General features: G+C 38.5%; 1 protein-coding gene across 4 annotated transcripts in view; it reads right to left on the bottom strand.

Moving 5' to 3' along the window:
* The window catches only part of il1rapl1a (interleukin 1 receptor accessory protein-like 1a), a 187,776-nt gene that overhangs the window by 88,139 nt on the left and 74,818 nt on the right, over positions 1-24,819 (bottom strand). For all 4 annotated transcript variants that reach the window (XM_026145483.2, XM_026145485.2, XM_026145487.2 and 1 more), the window contains exons 3-5: positions 16,054-16,339; positions 5,933-6,119; positions 4,422-4,575 (exon numbers count right to left, since the gene is read on the bottom strand). In XM_026145483.2, the coding sequence (XP_026001268.1) occupies positions 4,422-4,575; positions 5,933-6,119; positions 16,054-16,339 (627 nt within the window). The remainder of the gene's footprint in view (positions 1-4,421; positions 4,576-5,932; positions 6,120-16,053; positions 16,340-24,819) is intronic.

The raw sequence follows: 24,819 nt of genomic DNA, 5'->3' as shown, positions 1-24,819 counted from the left end.
TTACATTTTATAAGGCTGTGAAGTGCACGCACTTCTGAAGGTGACCCTGTGGAGGAAGAACGGTAAGAAACCTTTTACTGCAATGAGACAATGTCCCAGCTCACCTCTCCCCACATCAGCTCCTCATTACACACACAAATACACTCGGTTTCTGTAAACTCTGATGGAGGAATCTTAGGTGTAACACTGCCTGCTGAGTGTATAAAAATCAGACACAATGCATGCCTATACAGCGAGGACACAAACAGTCACATATTTTATCCTCACAAATAAACATATTCATTCACTGTACATAAATTGAGTTTTCCAAGCATCGCCCCTTTTGCGCTGTGGACATTCTACAAGCGGTAATGTAAGGTAGACGATTCCTCTCCTCCCCTCGATTTCCTCTTGCCCTGTGCACCTCCAATTCACTGTGCCAAATGGTACATTTACATTGGCCATAACCTCAGTCACCATGCTTGCAGGCTATGCTGAATGTGCAGGCACACATTTCTACAGTGAAGGGATGCAGACAGTGGTATAATGGGAGCAATAGATAGAAACCCACGCCCGAGGCATCCATCAAGCCAAACGACTCCATTACAGTAAGTCCGACAGAGGCAAACGGTAATGTGCACTGTGATAAACACTAGGATAATAGTCTGTTTATAGTCCTGGACACACTGTTTCTGCTGGGAAACACTGGCTAGGAATACAGATAAGATACACGAGCACCAACCTCTATCTTTTTCACTCTGTTCTATCGCTTCTCCCTCTCCCTCTTTTTGCTGTTATCAGTCACTTTCGCTCCCTTGTTCTCTTTATCCTTTTCCGCTCTCCCTGTATAATATTTTCCTTCCTGCAGAACACAGAGCAGGCTGCATACATCAGCTGAACCGAGCTTTATCTGGTGTTTTACTGTTGTAGCATTACCATCACAGTACTGGAATGAGGCCTAAGAGAGCCATAAAAATTTAACAGAAACGATTCAGACGTAGAATGAAACATCACACAAAATTCCCACAAGTATGTATGTTTAACGTTAAAAAGACAAACTCGCAGGCACGCACAGATAAAGCGGCCCGCGCTCGTATCGGTTCATATCATAGGTGGGTTGCAGTTTCGGCTCGGAGACTGCTCCGTGTGTCTGTGAAAGTGGGAAGGGGTAAACACAGTTGTAGACAAATCTGACCACACTCAGCATTCCCCAGAGGAACCGCGGAATGGCCAACCTGCTGCTGCTATGAATCAATTATAACAGTACACAAAAAGGCACTCTCTTTTAAAGATGGGAGGTGGAGGTGAAGGCCCATGGGGGGCGGGGAAAAGGAAAATCTTTCCATCTGTTGATAATGGTGCATTTGTTCTCAGTGCACTCGGTTGCTGCACGGGCTGTACCTCCCTACGTCTGCACGCTCAGAATCAGATAAGAAAATTTCAATGCACCGTGACATAAACATAAAATGAGGCGAGGGGCTGTTGTTTGTTTTACATTCCGATTAACCCGAAGAGCATCAGAGCTTGATTAAGGGGCTCCTGGATCAGCCTGATCTGTGAGGGCCTGTGTTTATGCTCATAGTTAACCTCTATTACAAGACTTACTTTATTCCACATAGCAGCTCCTCTACTGCTTCTAATGGAAGTCATTACATAGTGGAGTAGGGTCAGAACACACACACACACACACACACACACACACACACACACACACACACACACACACACACACACAGTCTGCAGTGAGGCAGGGTCTCAGCAAAGGCCAGTATCTATTGCGCTATATTTAAGATCAGTTAAACTTAATGACCTCCTTCGTCCTCTTGGCCTATCAAATAAACTACAACATTAGCCCTTGGATGTAGTTTGGCCTTTTATGTTTGCTGTCCAGGCAATGTCGGTTTTAACAGGATGTGATAAAATGTGGATAATCGCACACCCACTTGAGGGGATGATGGTGTAGGTTTATTATAGGAAATGAGCCCATGGTGAGAGGGAGCTAATCTGATTCTAACAGGAGACTACAGCTTTAAAAGAGGAGGTATCCCACTAAGGCTAAATCAAGTGGTACTATAGTATTTAGAGTATCCCCATATTTTTTTCTTTTACAACAGAAAAAGCAGAGTAGAAAATACAGAAGAGAACGCAGGCATTTACGTGACTGCATTTCCCTGTCAAAAGAATCTCGCTAAACTGTTGTCATGGTTGATAGTTTTCTGCTGCATTAATGCTGAAAAGCATCGTGTCCCAAGTGTAAACTTTCTAACTCTGTTTTCATGACAAATGATGGCACTTTATGTTCTGCAGCCAGCATGGGATTCACTCATGAAGCCTACACATTTTATAGCATTCAATTAAACACACCAACAGTATTATTAGACCATATACTCACAGGACAGTTTATTAGGTACACCTTTCTAGTACTGGTGTTGACCCCCTTTTGTATTTGGAAATGCATTAGTCCTTTGTGGCATAGACTAAACAAGGTGTTGGAAACTTTTCTCAGATATTTAGGTCCATATTAACATAGCAGCTTCAAACAGTTGCTGCAGATTTGACCACATCTGTGGCGTGAATCTGAACTCTTGGACATGGTGCAGTACCCGACTAGAAGCACCTTTCAGATGATGGGTGGCTGTGGTTATAAAGGGATGGATGTGATCAGCAACAACACTCAAGTAGGTTGTGGTGTCCAGTCATTTTTAGTGCACTGAGTTGCTGCCATGTGATTGGATAATTAGAGATTTCTTTTAAACGAGCAGTTGAACAGGTATGCTATGGTGTGCACTATGAATTCAAAACAACTTAAAACAAAATCTATCAAAAACAATTTAAAAAGTAAATTTAGCCAAGGTGAATTGTTGTGGTACCAAAAGATGAAGGGATTTAATTCACCTTTCACTAAAAAATGCAGAAACAACAAAGTTTCTTTTAGGGCACACTGGCAAGGTAAAGTCCTCAGAGTTTGCTATTACATTTTCTCCAAAAAGTTGATTAAATAAATAAATAGTTCTCAGCATGCCAGAATACCTTGAACTTTCTTTTGGATTGCTCCAAAATTATTTAAATGTATTCAATTTATTATCTAAATGCTTAGCAAACCTGCAAATTCTGCTCATATCAACTGTAGATACCACAATATCTAGGGAGGGAAAAAGGTTACTTTCAACACTGGTGATGTGACTTTGGAGCTATGGAACAAAAACCCAAACTGGTTAACAAACTGCATGACCCACAACTGAGGGGTACTCACGTACTAGAGTAATGAGTCAACCAAGCTGGGAAGGCTCTCCCAGCGATAGTAATGGCAATAATGCCAAATTCTAATGTGTCTGCCTGTTGAACCCTGCCGTGGATAAACTGATAGCCCATCAGTCACAACCACAGCCGATCTCAAAACCACACCTCCAGGATCACTTTTAATCTTATCCAACAGCACACTCTGCTCAGGTTAAGACATGTAGCTTTCTCTCTCTCTGCCAGACAGCAGTCTGTGCACTTCAAATGCATAAACGCCTTCATATTACATAACAACAATGGCCAATTACTCAAAAAAGTGCCACTAAGGATATCAATCAAGTGTTCACAAATATTCAGTGTGGGGAAAACACCAAACATGCCCATGAACAATCTATGCGGACACATTTAATAATGAAATCATATTAAATATTTGCATTTATCATACCACTATCCTAAACATCATCAAAAAGATGCGCTGAATAATTTCTTGTAATTGCTACATCACAACTGAAAACAAAGAATCCACTCAATATAGCAGTGTTAGTATACAATATACTGTAGCAGTCAGTATCAGACAGATCAGTATTCTTTAGGCGGCAACATTGAGTATAAAAGGGCAAAGGAAAAACTAGATTCACCCTCAATCCTCATCAGAGCAGTTAACCTGGCAGAACACACAAGCCAGAGCATCCAATTCCCAGGTTTCAACAGATGAATGCGTTTATTTGTCACACGCTCACCTTGCAGCTGTGCAAGGTAAAGAGAAAAAAAAAAGGAGTGAGAGATGTATAGAAACAAAGAGTAAGTGCACTGTAAATCTACTGACCTTGGTCCTGGCTCTTTAGCTCTCTGTGTGAACGAGTTTAGCCTATAGCCTTAAATATTTCAACACTGCTTAGCTGACTGGAAAGTGCTGAGTTAGAAGGAGGGATAGATGCCAGGCCACAGCATTCACCTCCCTCCAACAATTAACACAACAGCAGGACATCATTGCCATACCCTGTGGTATTTGTGTCTGTGTTTGTATGAGTGTGTGTGCGTGGCTACGTGTGTATCTTTGTTACAATCCTCTCCTTTTATTCAACTGTCTACTATAATTACTACTCTGCTCATTCTTAAAACATGTGCTACTATGTGGAGAATTTGTATAAATGGCGCCTCTACACGCAGAAAACACATCTTCAGTTTTCCTGAGAACTTACCAGTTACTGTGAGTTCAGTCGTCCTTCTGACCACAAAACCACCAAACTGGACTTCGCAGGTGTAATTCCCAATGTCATCTTCTGTTACCTCTTGGATAGACAGAATGTCTCTCTTCTGGATGATGCTTGCACGCCACTGCTTTGGACGGCACTCCTGTGTACCAAAGAACAGTCAGATCAGAACTGTAAATATCTATTTACTGATATATCACGGGAGGTGTCAGATGTCATATAAGTGACAAGTGTAAAGACGCTGTGGACTTTGTGCGGCCAGAGATGGAATATTCTGGGAAAGCAAGGCCTTGAGAAATTTAAGACCTGCAGAATCTTTTTTACAAATATACATCCATGAGATTTCAAACACTTTAACAATGCTGAGTGTAAAAAAAAGTGAATAAAGTGGTAAAAACACATAGCTCGTCACTCTGATATAATAATTTTATAAGCTAAAATGATAAAACTAAGCTATTGTCCTACTTATCTGATCAAGATTTATTGCACTGAACGGAATATTCTCCATTCAATATTCTACAAAGGCCACAGAGAGACAGAGAATTTTATTTATAAGAGAGTATATTTATATTTATACTCTCTGCAGACAAAATAAGTGTGTTTGTGCTACATCCGTGTGAATGCGAGTATACGTGAGCAGCCAAAGTGAGTGACTTCGTGACATGATACTTTCTTCAGCTCCTTGGTGCTCAGCCAGGGACAGCAGTGGCTCGGTGGATTCTATTCTACCATTGCTCTCGGCAACCTTCGAATTCAATCACGGAGGCTCCGCAGTGGTCCAAATAACTCCGGGTTCCAGCACTCCCAGTCATTACCAAGATCGTAATTGAATTCTGGAAAAACCTAGAGGTCAAGCCCGGCCAGCTAATCTACCGCTGATCTGCCTGTGATTAGTCTGGCATGAGCCTTTCTCCGGGATGCACTCTGTTGTCCGCAGGCCATGCCTGACCTAGGAAAGGCAAGAACCCAGGTGATGGGGGCGGAGGTGCATGCTGAATAAAGATCAGGGACCAGGAGCATTTGGAGGGTATCCACTCTTTCCACAGGGCACAGAATGACATTGCACAATTTTCTTCTCATAGAGGTTTTGTGTTCATTATAAAAGCCATCTCTGTGGCTGCCCTCTGCTCCCTCCTCACTCTCTTTCGATGACTCTCAAAATGGTGTGGCACACTGCGAATGTGGCTTAAGGATTTCATTGTCATCATTGCCTTTATATATAATCTGCCTAAGTAATCTGGAAACACAATTCCAATAAGGCTTTAAACACAAACAGGCAAGAAATTAGATGAAAACAAACCAATGAAGCACTGAAGAATATTTCTCGGTTGTATAATCAGAAAGACAGACGCCCCCTTCTTTCTGACAAATAAGAGGATTCAGGAAACAAAAATATCACTGAGCCTCCAGGCAAGGATAAAATAATGATGCAAAGATCATATGGCAGAAGAAACATAATCACATATTAACGAGCACGCTCAGTCGAACAGCAAGCTCACCTTGGACCAGGTGATGTCTGGTTCTTTGCCAGGTTCAACATAGTCATCTATGTCAGGACAGAGGATGTCTTTACTCTTGCTGAGCTCAGCCTTCTCCATTCGTCTCATTTTAGAGTTGTAGCACAGGTTTGTGTCATTTTCCGCCACAGTCAGAGACATGGAAACCTTCATGCAGTATGTAGAGTTCCTGTCGGCACAGAAGAACAGTGCAAGGAGTTAACGAATGAGTTTGATTAGAATAACGCTCTTATTTAGTCTTCTTTTATTGTCAGCTCAATAAAAACATCTGCAAAGAATAAGAAAGAAAAAGGAAACTTTTTATATGATTTTTCTTTTTCACAAACCAAAAACGAACCATGTTTTTTTTTCCTTTGATAGCTTTTCAGTTATTATTCTTTTCCTTTTTACCCCCCTCTGCCTCGCTCGCCCTCTTTTTGTGTTTGTAGTGCTAGCAATAATGGAAAATCAGTGGAAAACATTCATGACTACATTCTGAAATTTTTTTTTTTTTTTGGGGGGGGGGGGGAGGCTGCTGCCCCCGCGACCCGGCCCCGGACAAAGCGGATGAAAATGGATGGATGGATGGGGGGGGAAAGCTGAAATTGTTAATCTGAAAAAACGAGAAATGCAAAAATGGTCTCACAACAGGACAGTGAAAGATTCATGGCCTCTCGAGGACTCAACCCTCCCCCTTTTTCTCAGCAACCACCTGAGCTACGACCCGAGCTTTGATATTCGAGAAAGAAAGATGACTCTGTCTTTAAATTAATGTTATAAAAACGATCATCAAAGCCACATTCATTACAGTCCCTATCACCACTGACACATAGCTAAGAACTGACTGTAACAAAGTGTTCCCTGGTAAGCCTATGATACATGGCCGAAAATCTGTGGACACCCTTGCCGCTGTAATAGTTTCTACTATTTTTGGAGGTCTCTCCACAAGATTTTGGACCTCAATCGCAGGAATTTTCTGGCATTTAGCTTCAGTGCTCCAGTTTCTTTCAGACTTTAGCAGGGCTGTGAGGTTGTAAAAAGTTGTAAAAAAAAATATGTTTCTAGTTTGAAAGCACTTTGTAGAGATACTTACATGAAATCATCTCTAAAAAGATATCTGTTTGTGAATATGCAGAGTCTTTGAAAGGGATAAGACTGATAATCGTATCCCTTAATCCTGTCCCTGAAGCTTTGTAGCTTGGTGCAGTTTGCTTGTAGTCTGAGTACTACATTGTGAGTACTTTATAAACAGAGGAATAAAGAGAAAGAGAAAAGGGGGGAAATCATTTGATAAAATGCAATTTCCAAAACACTGTCTATCAATTAAATACAGTTTAAGACAGTGATGCACTCCTCAATGTATCTGGGGAAGGAGGAGGGAGTATGGTGACGGCTGTGGATGGGTCTGTGCCTGAAAAAATGAAAGACACTTTTCCACATAAGTTGCAAACAATGTTGGGAAAATCAAACTGGGATATTTCTGCAGGTGCTTTTCTCACCTGTAGAACACAACAGGAAGTAGCCTGGGTCAGACAAACTATCATTACTCCACTTGATTTAGGTGACCTTCTTATCTGGACAGAGTGTGAAGGAGGCACATGATGTCCACTTGCTCTGTGTGAATTCACCACACAATTACCTGAGCTACTCTCATAAGGGCGCAAGTACTTTGTACTAGGAAGCTGGTAAAAGACTCCTAAATGTCCAATCCGACTGATTTAGACATTTAGGTTCTCTAGCTAATGGAAAGTTAAAGGCTACGTGCATGTACCAAAAGGGCTGCAGCTTCAGTTAATGTGGAACAGCAAGCCAGGAGAGGTGCTTGTGGTCAAGAAAAAGTGTTCGAGTGAGTGAGTAAACCGGTAAACACATCCAGAGTTTGTTAGGAACTTCCGATGACATAAAGAATGCCATTGCGGTAATTGAGTCTAGGGGTAACGAAGGCATGGATCCACGTGTCTGTGAGACTAGCCTGATCCAAACCATTACAAATGGCCTCACCCCAAAAGACCACATTCTTTTTAATGTGTGTCTGTCTGGGATAGCTCTCACTTGGTCAGTCACCTTGTTGGAAGGCTGGTTGTACAGGCCATATGGGCTTTCATTTCATTACATTACATTTATGGCTGGCCAGATGCTCCCATTCACTGTAAATGACGGAGTTTCATATGATCTATTCAGGTTATGGAAGCAATAAGGGAGTCCCCTCTCTCATATAAACACCTCTGACCTCCTGGGGCCATAAAACACAGACACAGACATGCACGTGTGCACCCACGCATCTATGTATGCTTAAAAGACGTGTGGCTATGTGCTACTATGGAAGGCTAGCAACAGATAGTACTAAGAGGGACAAAATGAGAATACACTGTAGCTACTTGGAATCAGAGAAAAAAAAAAAGAATATTTCTCCTACATAAAAATGACCAAAAGGGCATCTAGAAGACGCTGTAGGAAGCTAAAGCAAGATGCAAGATAGCCCCACAGAGCTATGCCCTCTTGGTGCAGAAAACTAACATTATTGACTCAATACCTCCTATCTGGAGGGAACAGAGTGGGAAGATGTGTTGCTCGAGGCTTACAGAGTACACGTGAACAATACGCTGTATTTGTCTACTGTACAAATACAACTATGCAAACATACACTCAATGGCACAAACACGGGCATGTACATCACATTTGCATGTAAGGAAATTTATACATATATAAAGTCAAGCCAGAACCTGTATCAACCACTGAAGTGCCCAAGAAGTCTGCAGAAGACAACTCTGCATGTTAAATATTCACAGCAGGCACCCCGTGGCATTGTGGGAAGGTGTTGGTGCTTACGCTTGATTGATGGACAGCCGGAGGTCGATGCACACTCCTATGGTGTCGTTCACGTCTGTCACATTCTATTTAAGTATAGCAGCTTTAGATATTTGTCTGCAGCTCGTGGTAGCTGTAATTCTCCACATATTATTATCTAACATGTTGGACAGCGTAATCATGGGAAGTAAATGCACCATTTTTCGCATACTCTAGAATACAGGTATTATTACTGGAAGTATTATAAAATAATTTATCCACCAAAAGTAGAGACTGTGGCAGTGAAAGAGTGGAAAAAAAAGTCTGTTGGCTCAGTGACTCTGACTCAGTGTTACAGACCTGAGAGATGATATGCAGAGGAAAGAGAGGCGGGGAAAGAGCAAAGGAATAAAAGAGAGAGAGTCAAAGGGAGAGCATGGAGATTGGTATGTAAATTAAGTCACCTTGACATGAAAACTGGCAATTGGACTTAAATTTGCAGACAGAGAAGGACAAATAATCATTCACACACGCAGACACACACACACACACACACACACACACACACATGCACACAATAAATGTACGCACAATCTATCCACAGAGAAATAGTGTGGTGTGCCTCAGTATCTCTTTCTGAGAAAAACACCTGGAGGGCTTTAGCGAAAAGCTGGACTTAGAACCGATTTACCTTCAATTATAGACATTACACAACATACACATAGCTATAGGATAATGTATTATGTATACTGTACAGGCAGAGGATGTTAGGACAGTGACACATTTTTGTTGTGTCAGCTTTAGCCCGTTAAATTACAACACTGACTTTGAACTTTACAATGACAAGGACTTAAAAGTACTGACTAACAGCTTTGACAAGAGAGTGGTCATTATAGGATATATAATCATCGGTGCTTCTAAATTGCTGATTCCAGTTAACTCTTTCATGTTATAAAACTTGTCCCCACTGCTTATAACAACCCAATCTGACCACAGTAATTTTGGTATAAATAGGTATATATGTATCCTTAATATTTAAATTTGGCATACAGGTACAGCTATGGTCCCTAAAGGTTCTCATCTATATCTCACAACAGGAGGTATAGTGTCATTATGTTGCCTGGCAACCACCTAACAAAATGGGTTAAAATGACCCAGTTATACCGTTTATGCACCTTATAAAAGCATGTATCATATTAATTAATACTAAATAACATAAATTTGTATAAATGCTGCAAATACCTAACAATGGACTAACTCTCAGACTAATCAATCCTGTAGCATGGGCATGTGTTATACCATGCAAATAGTCTTAAGAGACCCCTCATTACGTCTGCCAAGGAGGTTATGTTTTTGGTAGCATTCGCATGCATGTCATCATTCTGTCTGCAAACACAATAGCTCGAAAAGATTTGAATGAATTCTAATAAAATTGTGTAGGAATGTACAGTGCATTCATGTTGGCTTATATCCAACAAGTTCAAGGCCCGTGTAATGATTTATTGGTTGAAAAATGACAAAACCCTTAACATAAAGGGAATGATATACAGATGGAGATTCTACTGTAATTTATTTTATTATCTACATTACAGTAAAAGGTTATAACTGGTTAAACACGTTACAATTTGTATACATGTGGGGGTTTTTTTTTGGAAAGCAACATATACTAAATGTGTATTACTAAATATTTAGTTCTATAGCAGATGTGTAATTCTACACATCTACTAAAACCACATAAATAAAAAGTTCTTAAAAATAATTAAACTCATATTACACTTGTCTCTACTTTGCAAATGTTTTTACTGCACTACAAACTTCTTAAAGTAAACTACTACAAAACTACAAAGTCAGTATTTGATATGGCCATCTTATACTTCAACACGGCCTGAACTCTCTTAGGGATGACTTTTTGTAAATTCTTATGATTTTCTGTACATTTCTTTAAGTACTCTTCAGGATAGTTTTCCAGGATTCTTGAAGGACGTTTAAAACTGTTCTTGGGATGTTGGTTGCCTTTGCTCCATTCTCTTTTAACATGATGCTATGTTAAGATATGTCTTTGTCATTGTGTGGCAGTGTACAGGATGGGAACACTGTCATGCTGAAAAATGAAGCCAGTGATTGAAGTTTTCAGTCAGAAGTTTTCCAGTTAGTAGTGGATGATGGATCAAAATATGTATATTACAATATATACGCTCTGTCATTTGTAGGCTGAGTGCAGGCAGGAGTGGTAAAATGGAGGACCCAAAGTGCAAACTCCGGAGACAAACGTGAACTCAAACAGAACAAAACTAAGACTCCAAATAACTTACACAGGCAGACAGAACACACAGGCAGACAGAACACACAGCATATATGATAGTAGATCATGACACACAGAGAAACACAGGGCTTAAATACACAGAGGGAGCAATCAGGGAATGGGAAACAGGAGGGAAACACAGCTGGGGCAAATCAGGCCTAACGAGACAGGGGAAGCAAAACCAGATACATTAACATAAGACGTGGACCTTCAAAGTAAAACAGGAAACATTACACAGAGACGCATACTTGACACGGGGATACAGCAGACAGGGGAGACAGCAACTATGGATCACAGACAGAAAACCAGAACACTAAAACTAACAAAACCCACACAGAGAACCTAAACTAAGAATAATCCTATAACCCATAAGGCAAAGCTAGAATATAATGAAATAAACAGAATCAAGGAACCAAAAAACACAAAACACTGGGTCGACGACCCAGGCACCTTAACACCCTCTAATTGTCTATTTTTGATAACATTAAAAAAAAAATCATAGTTAACCCAAGTGTACATGAATATAAGTACCTGTATAACATAACAAGTGCAAACTGTTCAGTAGATACTAACGTCTCCATTAAGAACTATTTTCTATCAAGGACGTTACTGATATAGCACTGACACAGTGTAAGTTGAAAACTTTCCATGTTGTAGAAAAAAATAAAAATTCTCTTTGAGCAAGCACTTTGTGCAAACACTAAAAATTAATTATTTGCTATTAATTAATAGCTAAATACAGATTTTGAGAAAAGCAAATAATCTAAGAGAAAATAAAACACACAGAAGTGAAGCTCTGTCTACAATACTGTACCAGTGGCACATATTGTGATTTTAATTGAATACATTAATTATAAGAGTCAACAAACCAAGTAAATCATTATGGTTTATTAGCCAGATTATTAACTTTACATATTATATATAGAAAGCCAAACTATAAATCTAACCTTATATATTCAATTTTTGAAAATGTTAGAGATGTTGTTTTTAATATATAGTAGCATGGTTATGTCATTTTTTTATTCATCCCAATTATTATTATTATTATTATTATTATTATTATTATTATTATTATTATTATTATTATTATTATTATTATTATTATTAGTATTATTATAGGGTTGTTTGAGATGTCTCCAGGTAAATTAAGGTATACTGAAACTCCTATTTGTAATCTAAAGGGGGTGAAGAAAAGACTCCTCTTTGCCTGCAGGGAGTTTTAGGGGAGAATGTTTGGGTCATATGTGCTACAGTGTGTGACTCAAAAGCTTACACTCTAACAAAAAGACAATTGATTTCAGCTCTGAGGCAAATCTCTTGCAGTGTTCTGATTAGGATATCTGAGAAGTTCGAAATCCTGTCAGCTCAACACAAGCAGAGAGGAAAACACAGCTGGGGGCACTTTGTTACGATTGCACTATTCTGCAGAATTATAGCATTCACAGAATTTCCAACACAGTGTATACAGTTGTGGCCAGAAGTTTATCAACAGTCATCATGGACATGATTGTTCTGACCTGTTCTTTATCCAAGGTGCAATGATTATACAGCATCAATCTTAAATCACTTTAAAAAGCACGGCTCAGATATATAGATACACCCACTTTAATCTTTTAATAAGTGGTGCTGAAGGTTTTACAATGTCTTCACATGGCCAAGGCCCATTAACTTCTCATTAGTGAGCACGATTGACTACAACTGGTAGTTTCTCTTTGTTGTTTGACAGCACTCACTGAATTGAATAATACTCCGAACAATGGGAAAGTTGGGAAAGAATCGGTGAAGATCTAAGAAAGAGAAATGTAGATTAGCACAAGTTGGGAAAGTCTCTTGGAGGCATTTCTGAATGACTAACGATTCCAAAATGATCAGTTCAAACAACTGTACATAAGTACGAGTTCTACAAGATAAATCACCACTTTGACAAAGTCTGGAAAAATTGGCAAAGAAAATAATTTTGAATGCTCAGTAAGCATCTGTGCTCAAGTTTGCCAGGAACTGGTAACCAATGGAACACCAGCGTGACTGTCCACAGTGAAGTTTTAAATTGCCGTTAACTAAGAAGGTTCCAAGCAAGAAAGTAGCCTTTGCTGCCAAAATCAAGACCTTCAAACTTAATTGAAATTTGCAGTTGCCTACATGGACAAAAAATTACATTCTGGGGAAATTTTCTTGGTTAGACAAGATAAAGACTGAGCTATTTGACCACAATAACAAAAGGTATATTTGGAGGAGTAAACATGGAGCTTTCAAACATAATAACAATTTGCCAGCTGTTTAGCATGGCGGTGGTAGCATCGTACCCTGGGGCTATTTCGTTGTCAGTGGTGCTGGAATATTGCACAAAGCAGAATAATTAAGAAGGAGGACTACCTCCAAATTCTTCAACTTCATCTCACATCAAGAGCTAAACAGTCAGGCTTTCAGCACAACTGAATGCTTCAACAGCTCAAACACACATTGGTTTTGGTCAAAGCAGACAAACATTAAACTTTAGGAATGGTCTCCCCAAACCACTCAACCCTATTGAAAACATGGTCTATGCTGGGTCAAAGCCAGGAAACCAACAAATTTAAATCACGTTGGCCAAGAAGAGTGGGGAAATATCCAGCAGGAGTCATGCTAGAATTTTGTTAATGGCTACCAAGCATCTAGTTGAGGTGCAACTTTCTAAGGTACATGTAACCAAATATTAGTGGGGTTGTAAAAATTTACTTAAGCTTGTATATATGCTTTTGAACCCGTGTAGATTGGAGAAAACACAAAATAAATTCAAACTTGTGCATCAAATTCTTGTTTTTTAAAATAATTAAAGATATATAAGATGTAAAGTTCTGATTGCAACTATAAACAAGAGCATGTACTAAATTGTTAATAATAAAAGACGATATTAACTAAGAGTAAAACAGCACTTGAAAGTGTCTGTGCAAAACTGTAACTACAGCATGCAATAATGAAATGCAGGTATAGCTCAGGGTATCATTGCACACAAAAACACTCCCCCTGGTCACACTCCATGTATCCTGCCTCTTTGGGTCTTTATGAGGCCTTTAACGGGGTTTATTAAAATCTCTCTGAAATGAAGAACTGCAATGAGGCGTTTATTGAGGGATGTTCTCTACTGTAAAGGTTAATAAGTTACTGCCACATGATTATGCATCTTGTATTATGAAAAGTCTCTATGTAACAACCCACTGAAGTCTGACTGTGGGATTTATTTAATAATTTATTTTTTGCCTATATTTGGCTGCATCTCTGTGTCTGTAAATGTTTCTATGCAAAACCAAATGGAGAATTTGGTATTTTAATCTTAACTGAAAACAAAGTATGTATAACTCCTCTACTAAACACACAAATGCAACTCCATTGTGCTTCTGTCTCAAGTTGATAAAGTTGATAATGTGGTCAATGACAAACTTACTTTTACTTACATTTAACGGTTACAGAACTTGATTTTAAAAGAGATTCACTCTACCTTATCTAAATGTAACCTTTCAAGATGAGCGTTTTCACACTGATTTATAGTTCACTGCACTTCTTGTCTCTCAACACTCATACAAAGACAGCTCTATAAGAGTCATGTCATGTAATCTTTGAGATGTTTTAGGATTTAAGACACATTTGCTCATGAAAAGAGAGTTTAATTTCACTTTATATGAAAAATGTGAGATTATGTCGCCTTTGAGTATATGCCCTGCCACTTATTCTCAAGTGGGAAATTGAATATGTGCTGATTTAATTTGAAATATTAATATTTCTGAACAAACCGTTTCTGTTCTATTTGGATAATATTACCGTAACTTAGTATATAAACTAAATCATTTCAGGTACATTTGAATTTAGCAGTCACAGAGTTTTGAGTTTTTTAAATTCTAAATAAACCCTGTCAGTAATAATCAACTTCTAAGTATGTCTCTAGAAATATGTTTTGTAGGTGCTTTTTTATGCTCCAGTGATTTAGAGGTTGACACACTCCTTGTTGAGCAATTCACCAAGCAAACAGACAAACAAAAATTCTTCTGAAATTGGTGAGGTACAAGGACTGAAAATGGGTCAAACTCCAGCAAATGTCCAAAGAAAAACTTTTAAAGACTTTCAAAAGGCCTGCTCAAAACCGCTTGAAAAACAAACAAGTCTGGCTCTTCGGAAACAAAATATTTTTTTTAAAAAACGAGGAGTTGCTAAATTTTGCACAGTACTGTACATCATTTCTGACTTGTCGAGTCATACGGTCGTGGCAGGTACAGTACAGAAACAGACTCTCTAGCTTTGACTACTTTTATCACTGCATGTGCATATCAGATTTGCATCTAGGTATGTAACCCTTGAAGTCCTCTCCTCTTCTGCAGTAGCTATATTGTATTTAGATTATTAAGTGTAATATTATTATTGTTGGATACTAAGATTTATAGAGCACTGCATTTTCCCGGTGCTGCTTGTCCTGTGCGCTCTCCAGGAGCACCATCATGCACAGTATGTCTGGGACGTGAAATGGCTATAACATGCTTATTATTTCGCTTGACAACACATATAGGTATCACAGTACAACAACTTCTATCAGTATAGTTCGTATGATTCTAAGCATAATGCAATCTCACCTCCATGGTAGAGATTCATGGAAATGTTAAATTGCCAATTAATCTAACCACATGAATGATAATCTGCACTTTTAACCCGTTTAAAGAGACAGTAGTTCATTTTGATAGATGTTTCCTGTTTGACACTGTCATAGAGATAGAAGTCCATTCTGGTAGATACTTCCTGCTAAAAAGAATAAGAACCCCATTTCTTTTTCTTAATCACATTTAGAAGTTGTAGTTTTAACTGACAGAATGACCTACCCTACTTTTAAAAACATAATTAAAGGAAGCTTGTCAGCTTCTCACTCTTACTGTATGTGACCTTGGTAGCTTCTAGATAATGTCTTTCAAAGGTAGTTCGCTATAAGTAAGAGGCTTAGTTCATCTGCCTTACTGTAGGAACAGGTTCTTCCATATTTCCATGTTCCATATGAACAGACATCACTCAAACTTACCGTAAGACACAAGAGTAAAGGCCCACATCTTGAAGGTCAGCAGGTCTGAACCAAATTGCGTCCTCCTCCTTGCTCATGCGCACGCCATCAAAAGAGATGGGCTCCTCAAAGTCACTGTGGCCAAGGCCAGAGCTGCGGTACCACATGAGGCTAAGGCCCACACTCTGTGCCTGGCTGTAGTTGGCTCGGATGTAACCATAGAACAGTGCACATTTTATCCGTACCGGCTCACCCTGAAGGACCCGGTACTTCAGATAGTCCACTGACCAGTCTGTACAGCCATCCACTACAAAGAAGCAGAAAGAGAAGGAACAAGACATGCATCGTTACCAAAGTGAATTTATAAAATGAGTCATAAAATCATAAATCATGCATAAGCATTAGTACTGCAATTCCAGTATGCAGTATATTCAAAGATATATTATGTAACAACAAAGCAACACATCGGTATTTTGCATTCTCACATTGCTTTAGGACAGGAGGGAAGATTGCTGGGTCATAAACAACAATGTCCTGTGTGTATTTTGAAACACTCCCTCAAATAGCTCTATTAGTAATAAGACAATAAGCTATGTATACAGTATGCAAGTATACCGTTATTTCATTGTGTATGCTGAATAGATAGTCATATAGCAGAGGACTTTTAGCTCCATAGTGTGTGTATTTTTTGAAGATTGCAATTAAATTTGTTACGTCAGTGCTTACGTCAGTGCTAGACAACTCTTCCCTCCTTACCTGATATGTTGACATTTCTCATCCAGGGCATATGTGCTACGATGCCCTCTGCAAAGGAAGCTTTGACTGTCTTATATAACCACTGTGACATTTGGAATTAACCATAAAATATCTTCATAAATGATGTCATGCACCTTCAAGTGCTGTGGGTGCACCACAGCCCCAGTGCAACACAGTGCAAGGCTAGCTTGTTGTTGGGAATAAGCCCTTCAACAGGTTTTGTGCCTTGTCCTACAGTTCTACAGCTCTGCTATCTGACTAAGGTTTTGTATATAGTGCAGTTCAGAAGAAAACAGTTTTAAAATTAAACCTAACATGTGCAGCACAGATGAGAACTGGACCTTAAAGCCTTATCTATGAAACATATAGGGCAACTCAACTCACAACAAAATCAAAGAAACTGGCAGGGCCTACCAGGCACGCTGGTCTGTTCTACTTCTGGCAAGCACATCTCTCCTAGTTCCCAAGCTACTGGATTTTAACCTATGGCCAGCTATCTGTCTCTGACTAATTAGGTAACATTTGTTTATCCAGCAGGTGTATATTTGAAAGCATGTGTGTGCATGTGTAACCAGAGACTGAGAGAAAGAGACAGAGAGAAGTAGTGATGGTGTGGTGAGATAAAGTAATAAGAACCCTGCTGCGTGCCAGTCTGTGAGTGATACGGAGCCTCACAGGGACAGCTATGCTTGTAATTAATACTCTTAATTACCAGGGAAGTAATGTGTGTCTTTCTGTGGGCGCGCTCGTGTGTGTGTGTAGGTGTGTGTGTGTTTTTATGAGTGTGCATTCCCTATACGAATGGTTGTCTGCCTAATTATGTCAGTAATTAGCAGCGTGCTTAGCTACAAATGTGTGTGCACTTACGTACATTTGAATGTGAGAGAATTAGAAGGTGTGTGCATGGAATAAAATGTGAAGCCCTGTCTAATTATCACTCTGCCCACATGCCCTAATGCATGCAAACAGGCATAACTGTACTTTCACATGTGTTTACCTACACACCTCAGAACTTCAGACTTGATTACTTTAACTGTCAAACATCTTAATGATGAGCACAGTTAAGGTTACACAAAATGTTTTTGTTGAAGATTTCGATACACTATTAGATACTTTAATCATTCTAAAAAGCCACAAGACATTATAATAAAAAAAAAAAAAAGCAATACAAACCTCAGAGAAAAACTAAACAATAGGGTGAATTTCCTCTACATTTGTTATGACATAAATATCATTCCACAGAAGTAGAAAGTAAATCTTCTCCCTTCTCTGAATATCAATCTACTAATCAACAGGGACAACAGAGGCTTCATTTATCATTTTTTTATGCACCTTCTACACCTCTAATGGATATGACCTCTTCATTGTGCTCACAATATCCATTTCTGCCCCCTGTGCCACAACAAAAACTGTTTACTCTAACAAGCTTGCCTGAATGAAGCAATGAAAGAAAACACTTTTTTCAGAAGCTCCATGCCTGTCTTTTACTTTCACCGTGCAGACCTGAGCTGTCTGAGAAACAAACTCCACATGCATAAAAGTATGTATATGTAAACACACACACACACACGCACGCACGCACACACACACACAAACACACACACACACAAGGAGACCTTTCATTCCTTACAGACATCCCAATGGGAGTTGTCTAATGCGGTGGCCTTTTGTGGGGGAAACCATATTTACGTCTGAGACTCAAAACGGTTTTATCAACTCAATTAGAGGCTGACATTTCCCACATCCCCACGCTGGGCCGGAAAATCAATGCTTCCCGCTGGAGGAATACTGCAGTCCCCACCTCTCACTCTCTCACACTGACAGCACTACACATATCTACACGCACATACAGAAGCTCTCTCTTTTCTTCACTGCTCCTCTGGGACGTCGCGCATTTGTACTGATTCTGTTCGGCCACTCTTAAACAAGCCCATACTGTAAAGGGTCTTTCCATATGGACACATTCCCACATGACTGTCAGTCTGAAGAAAGGTGGCTTCTGCACCTCCTTTACTGCAGTACCATGAGCTGCAGTACTCCCTTACTGGCTAGTGCTAGTGTGCTGCTGTTGCCCTAGCACTACTACAGCACATGATATAGAGGGTATAGGTATGGCTGGTGCAAGAAAATAGCAAGGGGGAGGGATGTCAAGCTGTGGGATGTGTGTCGTGTATGTGTGCGCGTCTCAAAGAAACCTTATTACATTCTGTGTTGAGGTCCAGACCTGTCCGTCTTCATGTGACACTAAAGCAAGGCAATAAATACAGACCCCTGAGCTAGAATAAATTTACTGGCACTCATGCATACACACTCGTGGAGCCACACAAACAAGCAAACGCACACTTGGAAACCAAACCCAACCTCCTAACATAAAATCACAGATTGAGCTACGTCCAACCCGAGTCAACTCCTGCTTTGTTTCTCCCATAATCAAATTCCTGTGATCCTTTCACAACATCATATGCCTCCAGTGGGCTTCCATGTCTCTCACTCGCTCTCACATTGCTCTCAGTTATCAGACTCGCTTCTCTCATCACTACCTGCTCTCTTAATGAAGTGTAATTATCAAACGTTAGGTGGGCGGCAGGGTTCTTGCAGGCCAGGAAGACATTCAGTGATCATATGTGGATAAGGATACTTAATAACTTTCTGTCTCTTTCTTCTCTTTCTCATTTTCTCAGTTTACACCCACGCCACATGGATGACTCTATTTCCTATCTCCCTATGCCCCTATGACTTGTAGCTTGGCCCGCTCGTGTTTCCTCCTCCACTGGTGATTTAGGACTTTTTTTTCTTTATAACAATAAATAATTGCTTTGTTGTTTAACCGGTGACTGAAAAGGGAAACAGATGACCAACAAAGTCTCCTAAATTCGCCTATATCTAAGGATAATTATGAACTACAGTATTGATTGATTGATTGAATCTTTATTTTGAACATGTTGAAAAAGTATAAAAAAAAAAAATAGAATTAAAAGAGACAAATGAACAAAGCAAACAAAAGGAAAACGAGCAACCACAACTCCAAATAACGTCCATGTTCAAAAAGGAGCAGGAAGAAGCATAAGCTTATTTAATCCCACCCCTTTTCCACTATCTAGTATCAATAGACTACAGAAATACCTCCTTGTAATTACATTATATGTTATGTGTAATTTTTTTTTTTTTAATATATACACATATATGTTTCTATCTATCCATACCTACGTATATACACACATACGCACATATACACATTTTCAATAACCCCATTAACACCTGAAGGATACACAACCTACAATTTTATATATATTTAATATATATATATATATATATATATATATATATATATATATATATATATATATATACATATATATATATATATATATATATATATACAAACATACATACACACACATACACATATATATATATACATATATATATATATATATACATATATATACACATATATATATATACACATACACATATATATATATATACATACATACATACATACATACATATACATACATATACACATACATATATACCCATACCAACAAACCCGTGCATGCGCACACACATGATAATATTAGACAAGAACACCCTATCAAATCTCTACCTTTTCCCTGTACCCTGTAAAAACCATATCCTTAAACCGCTTTTTAAACTGCGCCATGCTTGGACATTGCTTCATATCTTTACTTAGTCTGTTCCACAGCTTCACTCCACACACAGAGATGCAAAAACTTTTTAATGTTGTACGGATACGAGGATGTTTTAAATTTAATTCCCCCCTCAAATTGTATCCCCGTTCCCTTTTAGAAAACATTTTTAGAATATTGTCAGGAAGCAGGTTATTTATTGCTTTATATATAATTTGTGCTGTGAGAAAATGAACCAGATCTGTGAATTTTAGAATTTTTGATTTTAAGAATAGTGGATTTGTATGATCTCTGTAACCAGTTTAGATTCCCCCCCAGAACAAAAAATATTTGTGTCATCTGCAAATATTACTAATTTTAATATATCAGATGCCTTACAAATATCATTTATATAAATAATAAATAATTTTGGACCCAGTACAGAGCCTTGTGGAACACCACAAGCAATGTCCAAGCATGATGAGGAATGGACACCCAGCTTCACAAATTGTTTCCGGTCACTTAAATAATTTTTCACCCATTGCAGTACAACCCCCCTAATCCCATACCGTTCCAGTTTATTAATTAATATGTCATGATTGATTGTGTCGAATGCTTTCTTGAGATCCAGAAATACTCCAGCTGCATACTGTTTCTGATCTATAGCATTCGTAATCTCCTCAATTGATTCGATTAATGCCAGAGATGTTGATCTTTTTGATCTGAATCCATATTGACTGTCAGAGAGTAATTTATATTTATCTAAGAATTTGTCTAATCGTTTATTAAACAGGTTTTCTAGGATTTTGGAGAATTGTGGTAGTAAAGAAACAGGCCTGTAATTTGTGAAGTGGCGTCTATCCCCGGTTTTATACAGCGGCACAACTTTAGCTATTTTCATCTCTCGATGGCTTTCAGGCCCTACAAAAGTTTGTGTGTGTGTGTCTGTTTGTGTGTGTGGAGGGGGGTGGGGGGTGTAATGGTGCATAATCTATAATAAAACATCCACTATTCTATAAACCATCCATAAGCTTTCTTCAAATGACTTAAATCTACTGTGTTGCACACATTAGTACTATAAGTCCTTTATATTCAGCTAATGGAATGAATAAATATACAGAGCAGTAAATATAGAGAAACCATTCACACATTAGTCTTTAAAATGGGCTTAGGTACCAATCACAATGTGTCCTTTAGGCTCATTACTGGGCCTTAATTCTCTATCTCCCCATCTAGGCTCCAGATTATTTAATCAAGGAACAATATAGTCAACCACTACCCGAGTCTTAACCTGTAGTGATAGAATCCCAGCTGTCTCTGTAAATCACTGACTTTGTCTTTTTAGCCAACTGTTCCTCTGCGTGTCCCTGAATGTGCCCTGAATCTGAATGCTTCTTCCAGGCTTGCCAGCCTTGAATCAGAGGTAGGTTAACATTGGATCTCCACATAAATAAAAAGCCCATAATGGGGGACATACTGTGACATAAATGTATAACCTAAGTAATAGCAAGTAATAGCAAGATATTTGCAGTTATTAATGTCCTCATGTACACCTGCATGAATATGATTGGAAGTAATAAGTCAGATAATAGCTGAGAGCTGTGAGTAAGTGTGTTTGTAAAGTATGAATGCAGGAGCTGGTGCCAGTACACTAATGCAGTCAGTGCTCTGCTTAAAATAACACAGTCTTTTTAATGTTGCTATGTGTGATGTTTGCTCTGATTCTTTGAAATAAAAATGTACTCTAAGAACTCTTATAGGTAGGGGACCCACATCAATCAGGTCTGCATATGTTAACTGCCAGCTGATTCAACTCAGAAACTCAGCAATGAGCAAAATTAGCTTCTGCCATCTGTCTTAATTATTTGGTATTTACAGAACAAGAACATCTGAAAATAATGCAGCTTGGTTTTGTTTTGATCCTTCACTGTTGCAGTGAAACAAGCTACTTTCTAACAGCACCTCACACAGCCTCAGTTGGCATTTGCAGTACATATTGCAGTGCACACCTCTCCTATTTCTGTGAATAATACAAAATTCTAAGTTTTATAAATTTGTCTGTCGGAAACTATTCCAACGTGAGCTAATTTTGCAACCTGCAATTACAAAAAGATAATTTATACTGAAACCTTTGCAATTATGCAATTGAGGCCAGTACCTATAGACCCCCAGTGTCAACATTTTTAAACATCCAGTTGTGCAACCACTAAACACACACGGTTCCTATTATTTGTAGGAAAATCCATCCAACTCCTTATCCCTCTCCTGCTAGAACTCCAGAAAAACCTCCAGCATGGACAAATAACGTGATGTCTGCTTTTTTTTTTTTTTTGCTTATCTCTCCCCCTTGTGCTGTGCCACTCTGTACTTCTCTGTCTCTAAATCGTTCTCTTTCACTAACAGTTTACCATTGTTCATTTATATGCAAATGTGAAGAAATACTGATAATTTCTCTCCTAAGATGGCGAACTGCATTTGCTCTGAAAAAAGTTAGATGAACATCACTCTTCTTTGAATAAATCTGCCTCTGTGCTCTTTCTGTCGCAACTGAATAAAAAAAAACAAAAAAACAAAAAAACAGTTGCAACAACAAATCTTCTAAATTGCATATAAGGCATTGTCAACCTGTTATACACTCATTTACAGACTTCCAAATATCTTTCAAAATGTGAGTAATCTACTCCCTGACTGTAGCTAATCATTAGCAGGAGTTTTATGGGTAATGTACACATACACTAGTTGTATGTCAAAATAAATACATCACTACATTTAACTATTGGGAGTGAAGAAAATCATCATGCGACTACACACGAAGGAAAGGAATACCCAAACTGCTGACCTGCTGTAGAAATATGCAACATTGATTGCTTTCATGCCTCCTTTTGTTTAGATTCTTCTAACTGTGTGAAACTGTGCACATATGCAGTATATTATTATATCGAAAGACTGATTATGTAGAAGAAGATACAAGAAGAGGGATAAACAACAAGTGATGGGTTGTGTTTGCACAAAACTTCCAGCTGATCCAAACTCACGGTCCCCATTGCCTCTGTTATATTAGCCCAAATTTGTATGTTTGAGCAGAAAGTTAGAATGAAGTATTAAATAAGTACTTTACTTCAGATTAGGATCTTTTAAAGTCTCAATGTTTTTGCTGAAGCTGGTAGGAGGAGGACATCAGAAAATACTCTGAGTTGGGTAAAAGCGACAGATGCATGCCAGTTTTCTAGAAACAACAGGAAGTAAGCTATTCCGTTTCAGACACAATTTACCTTGTTTGCTTTTCACAGAATTATAGACCATAAATAATTAGAACTAAAATTCCATAAAACGATGAAGAAAATGTTTTCACTGTTAGTCAATCTATACCAACTGGTTGTTGTTTTTAAACCCCTTTAATCACTCTCAGCGTATGTCACATCCAGGTTTTCTTCTATCATTAATCTCCTTTATGTTTCATCAACTCTATGATTTTTCCACACTCCATCATTTAACTTGTATAAAGTTGCTACTGGGTACCAGAGAAAACGTGCTATCATCTTCCTAACTGGCTGCACCGTTAGGTTCCACTTTTCGTGGACGACTCTGTAACCAATCGCAAAGAGAACTGCATGATTCACATGTTTGCGGCCACTGAACTGTGCAGCACTTAACTGATAATGATACTGAAAAAGTTAAGAAAAAAAAACAAAAAACGATCACCACTATCACAACTGTCCAGTTTCTTCAAATAAATTTCACTACAATTCCTGATTATGTTACAAATACTGCCTTGGATGGTTCACATTTACATTTTTTTCTTATTTCACGGTTTTCAGTGTTTAAAGTTTAAATTTATATGTTATAACTTATTTAGCTCATTAGATTTAGAAAATGGGCCTTTTATTCTAACAAACATTGGAGTCTGAACATTGGAGTCTCTTTTCAAAACCACCTTCAGACTGTAAATGGCCACCATTATTGCAAACCAACCTTATGTAACCTTATATGTGACTCTGAGATAATGACCTTCCTTAATCTCTGCTGTAATATCTGAAAGCTATTATCCATTATTTGTTATTGAATTACATTTTTTCTGTGTTATCTTATACGGTTACTGTTCTGTGGAAAATTGAATTCACGTTATCACAAGCATAACAGATCACCCCCAGTAAACTGAGACAATTACACACATTAATGGACTGCTAAAAAGTGACCACACCTATACTTCACATGTGTCTTCACATAAGCCTAAGCAAAATATAATACTGTATGTGAAATACACTGGCTGTACCATTTTTCTGCAGCTTATTTCAGTAGTTTTTTTCTCCATGTGATAATATTTGCAGTGCTTGCTCTGTAAAATATGATGTAATACACAGCAGTGCAGCATTAAACTACTGAAGCTTCACCTGAGGAC

Source organism: Astatotilapia calliptera, chromosome 16 (genome assembly GCF_964374335.1).
Source record: "Astatotilapia calliptera chromosome 16, fAstCal68.1, whole genome shotgun sequence".
NCBI classification, from domain to species: Eukaryota; Metazoa; Chordata; class Actinopteri; order Cichliformes; family Cichlidae; genus Astatotilapia; species Astatotilapia calliptera.
The sequence above is the reverse complement of the archived record's forward strand: the minus strand, read 5'-3'. Positions and strand labels throughout refer to the sequence as shown.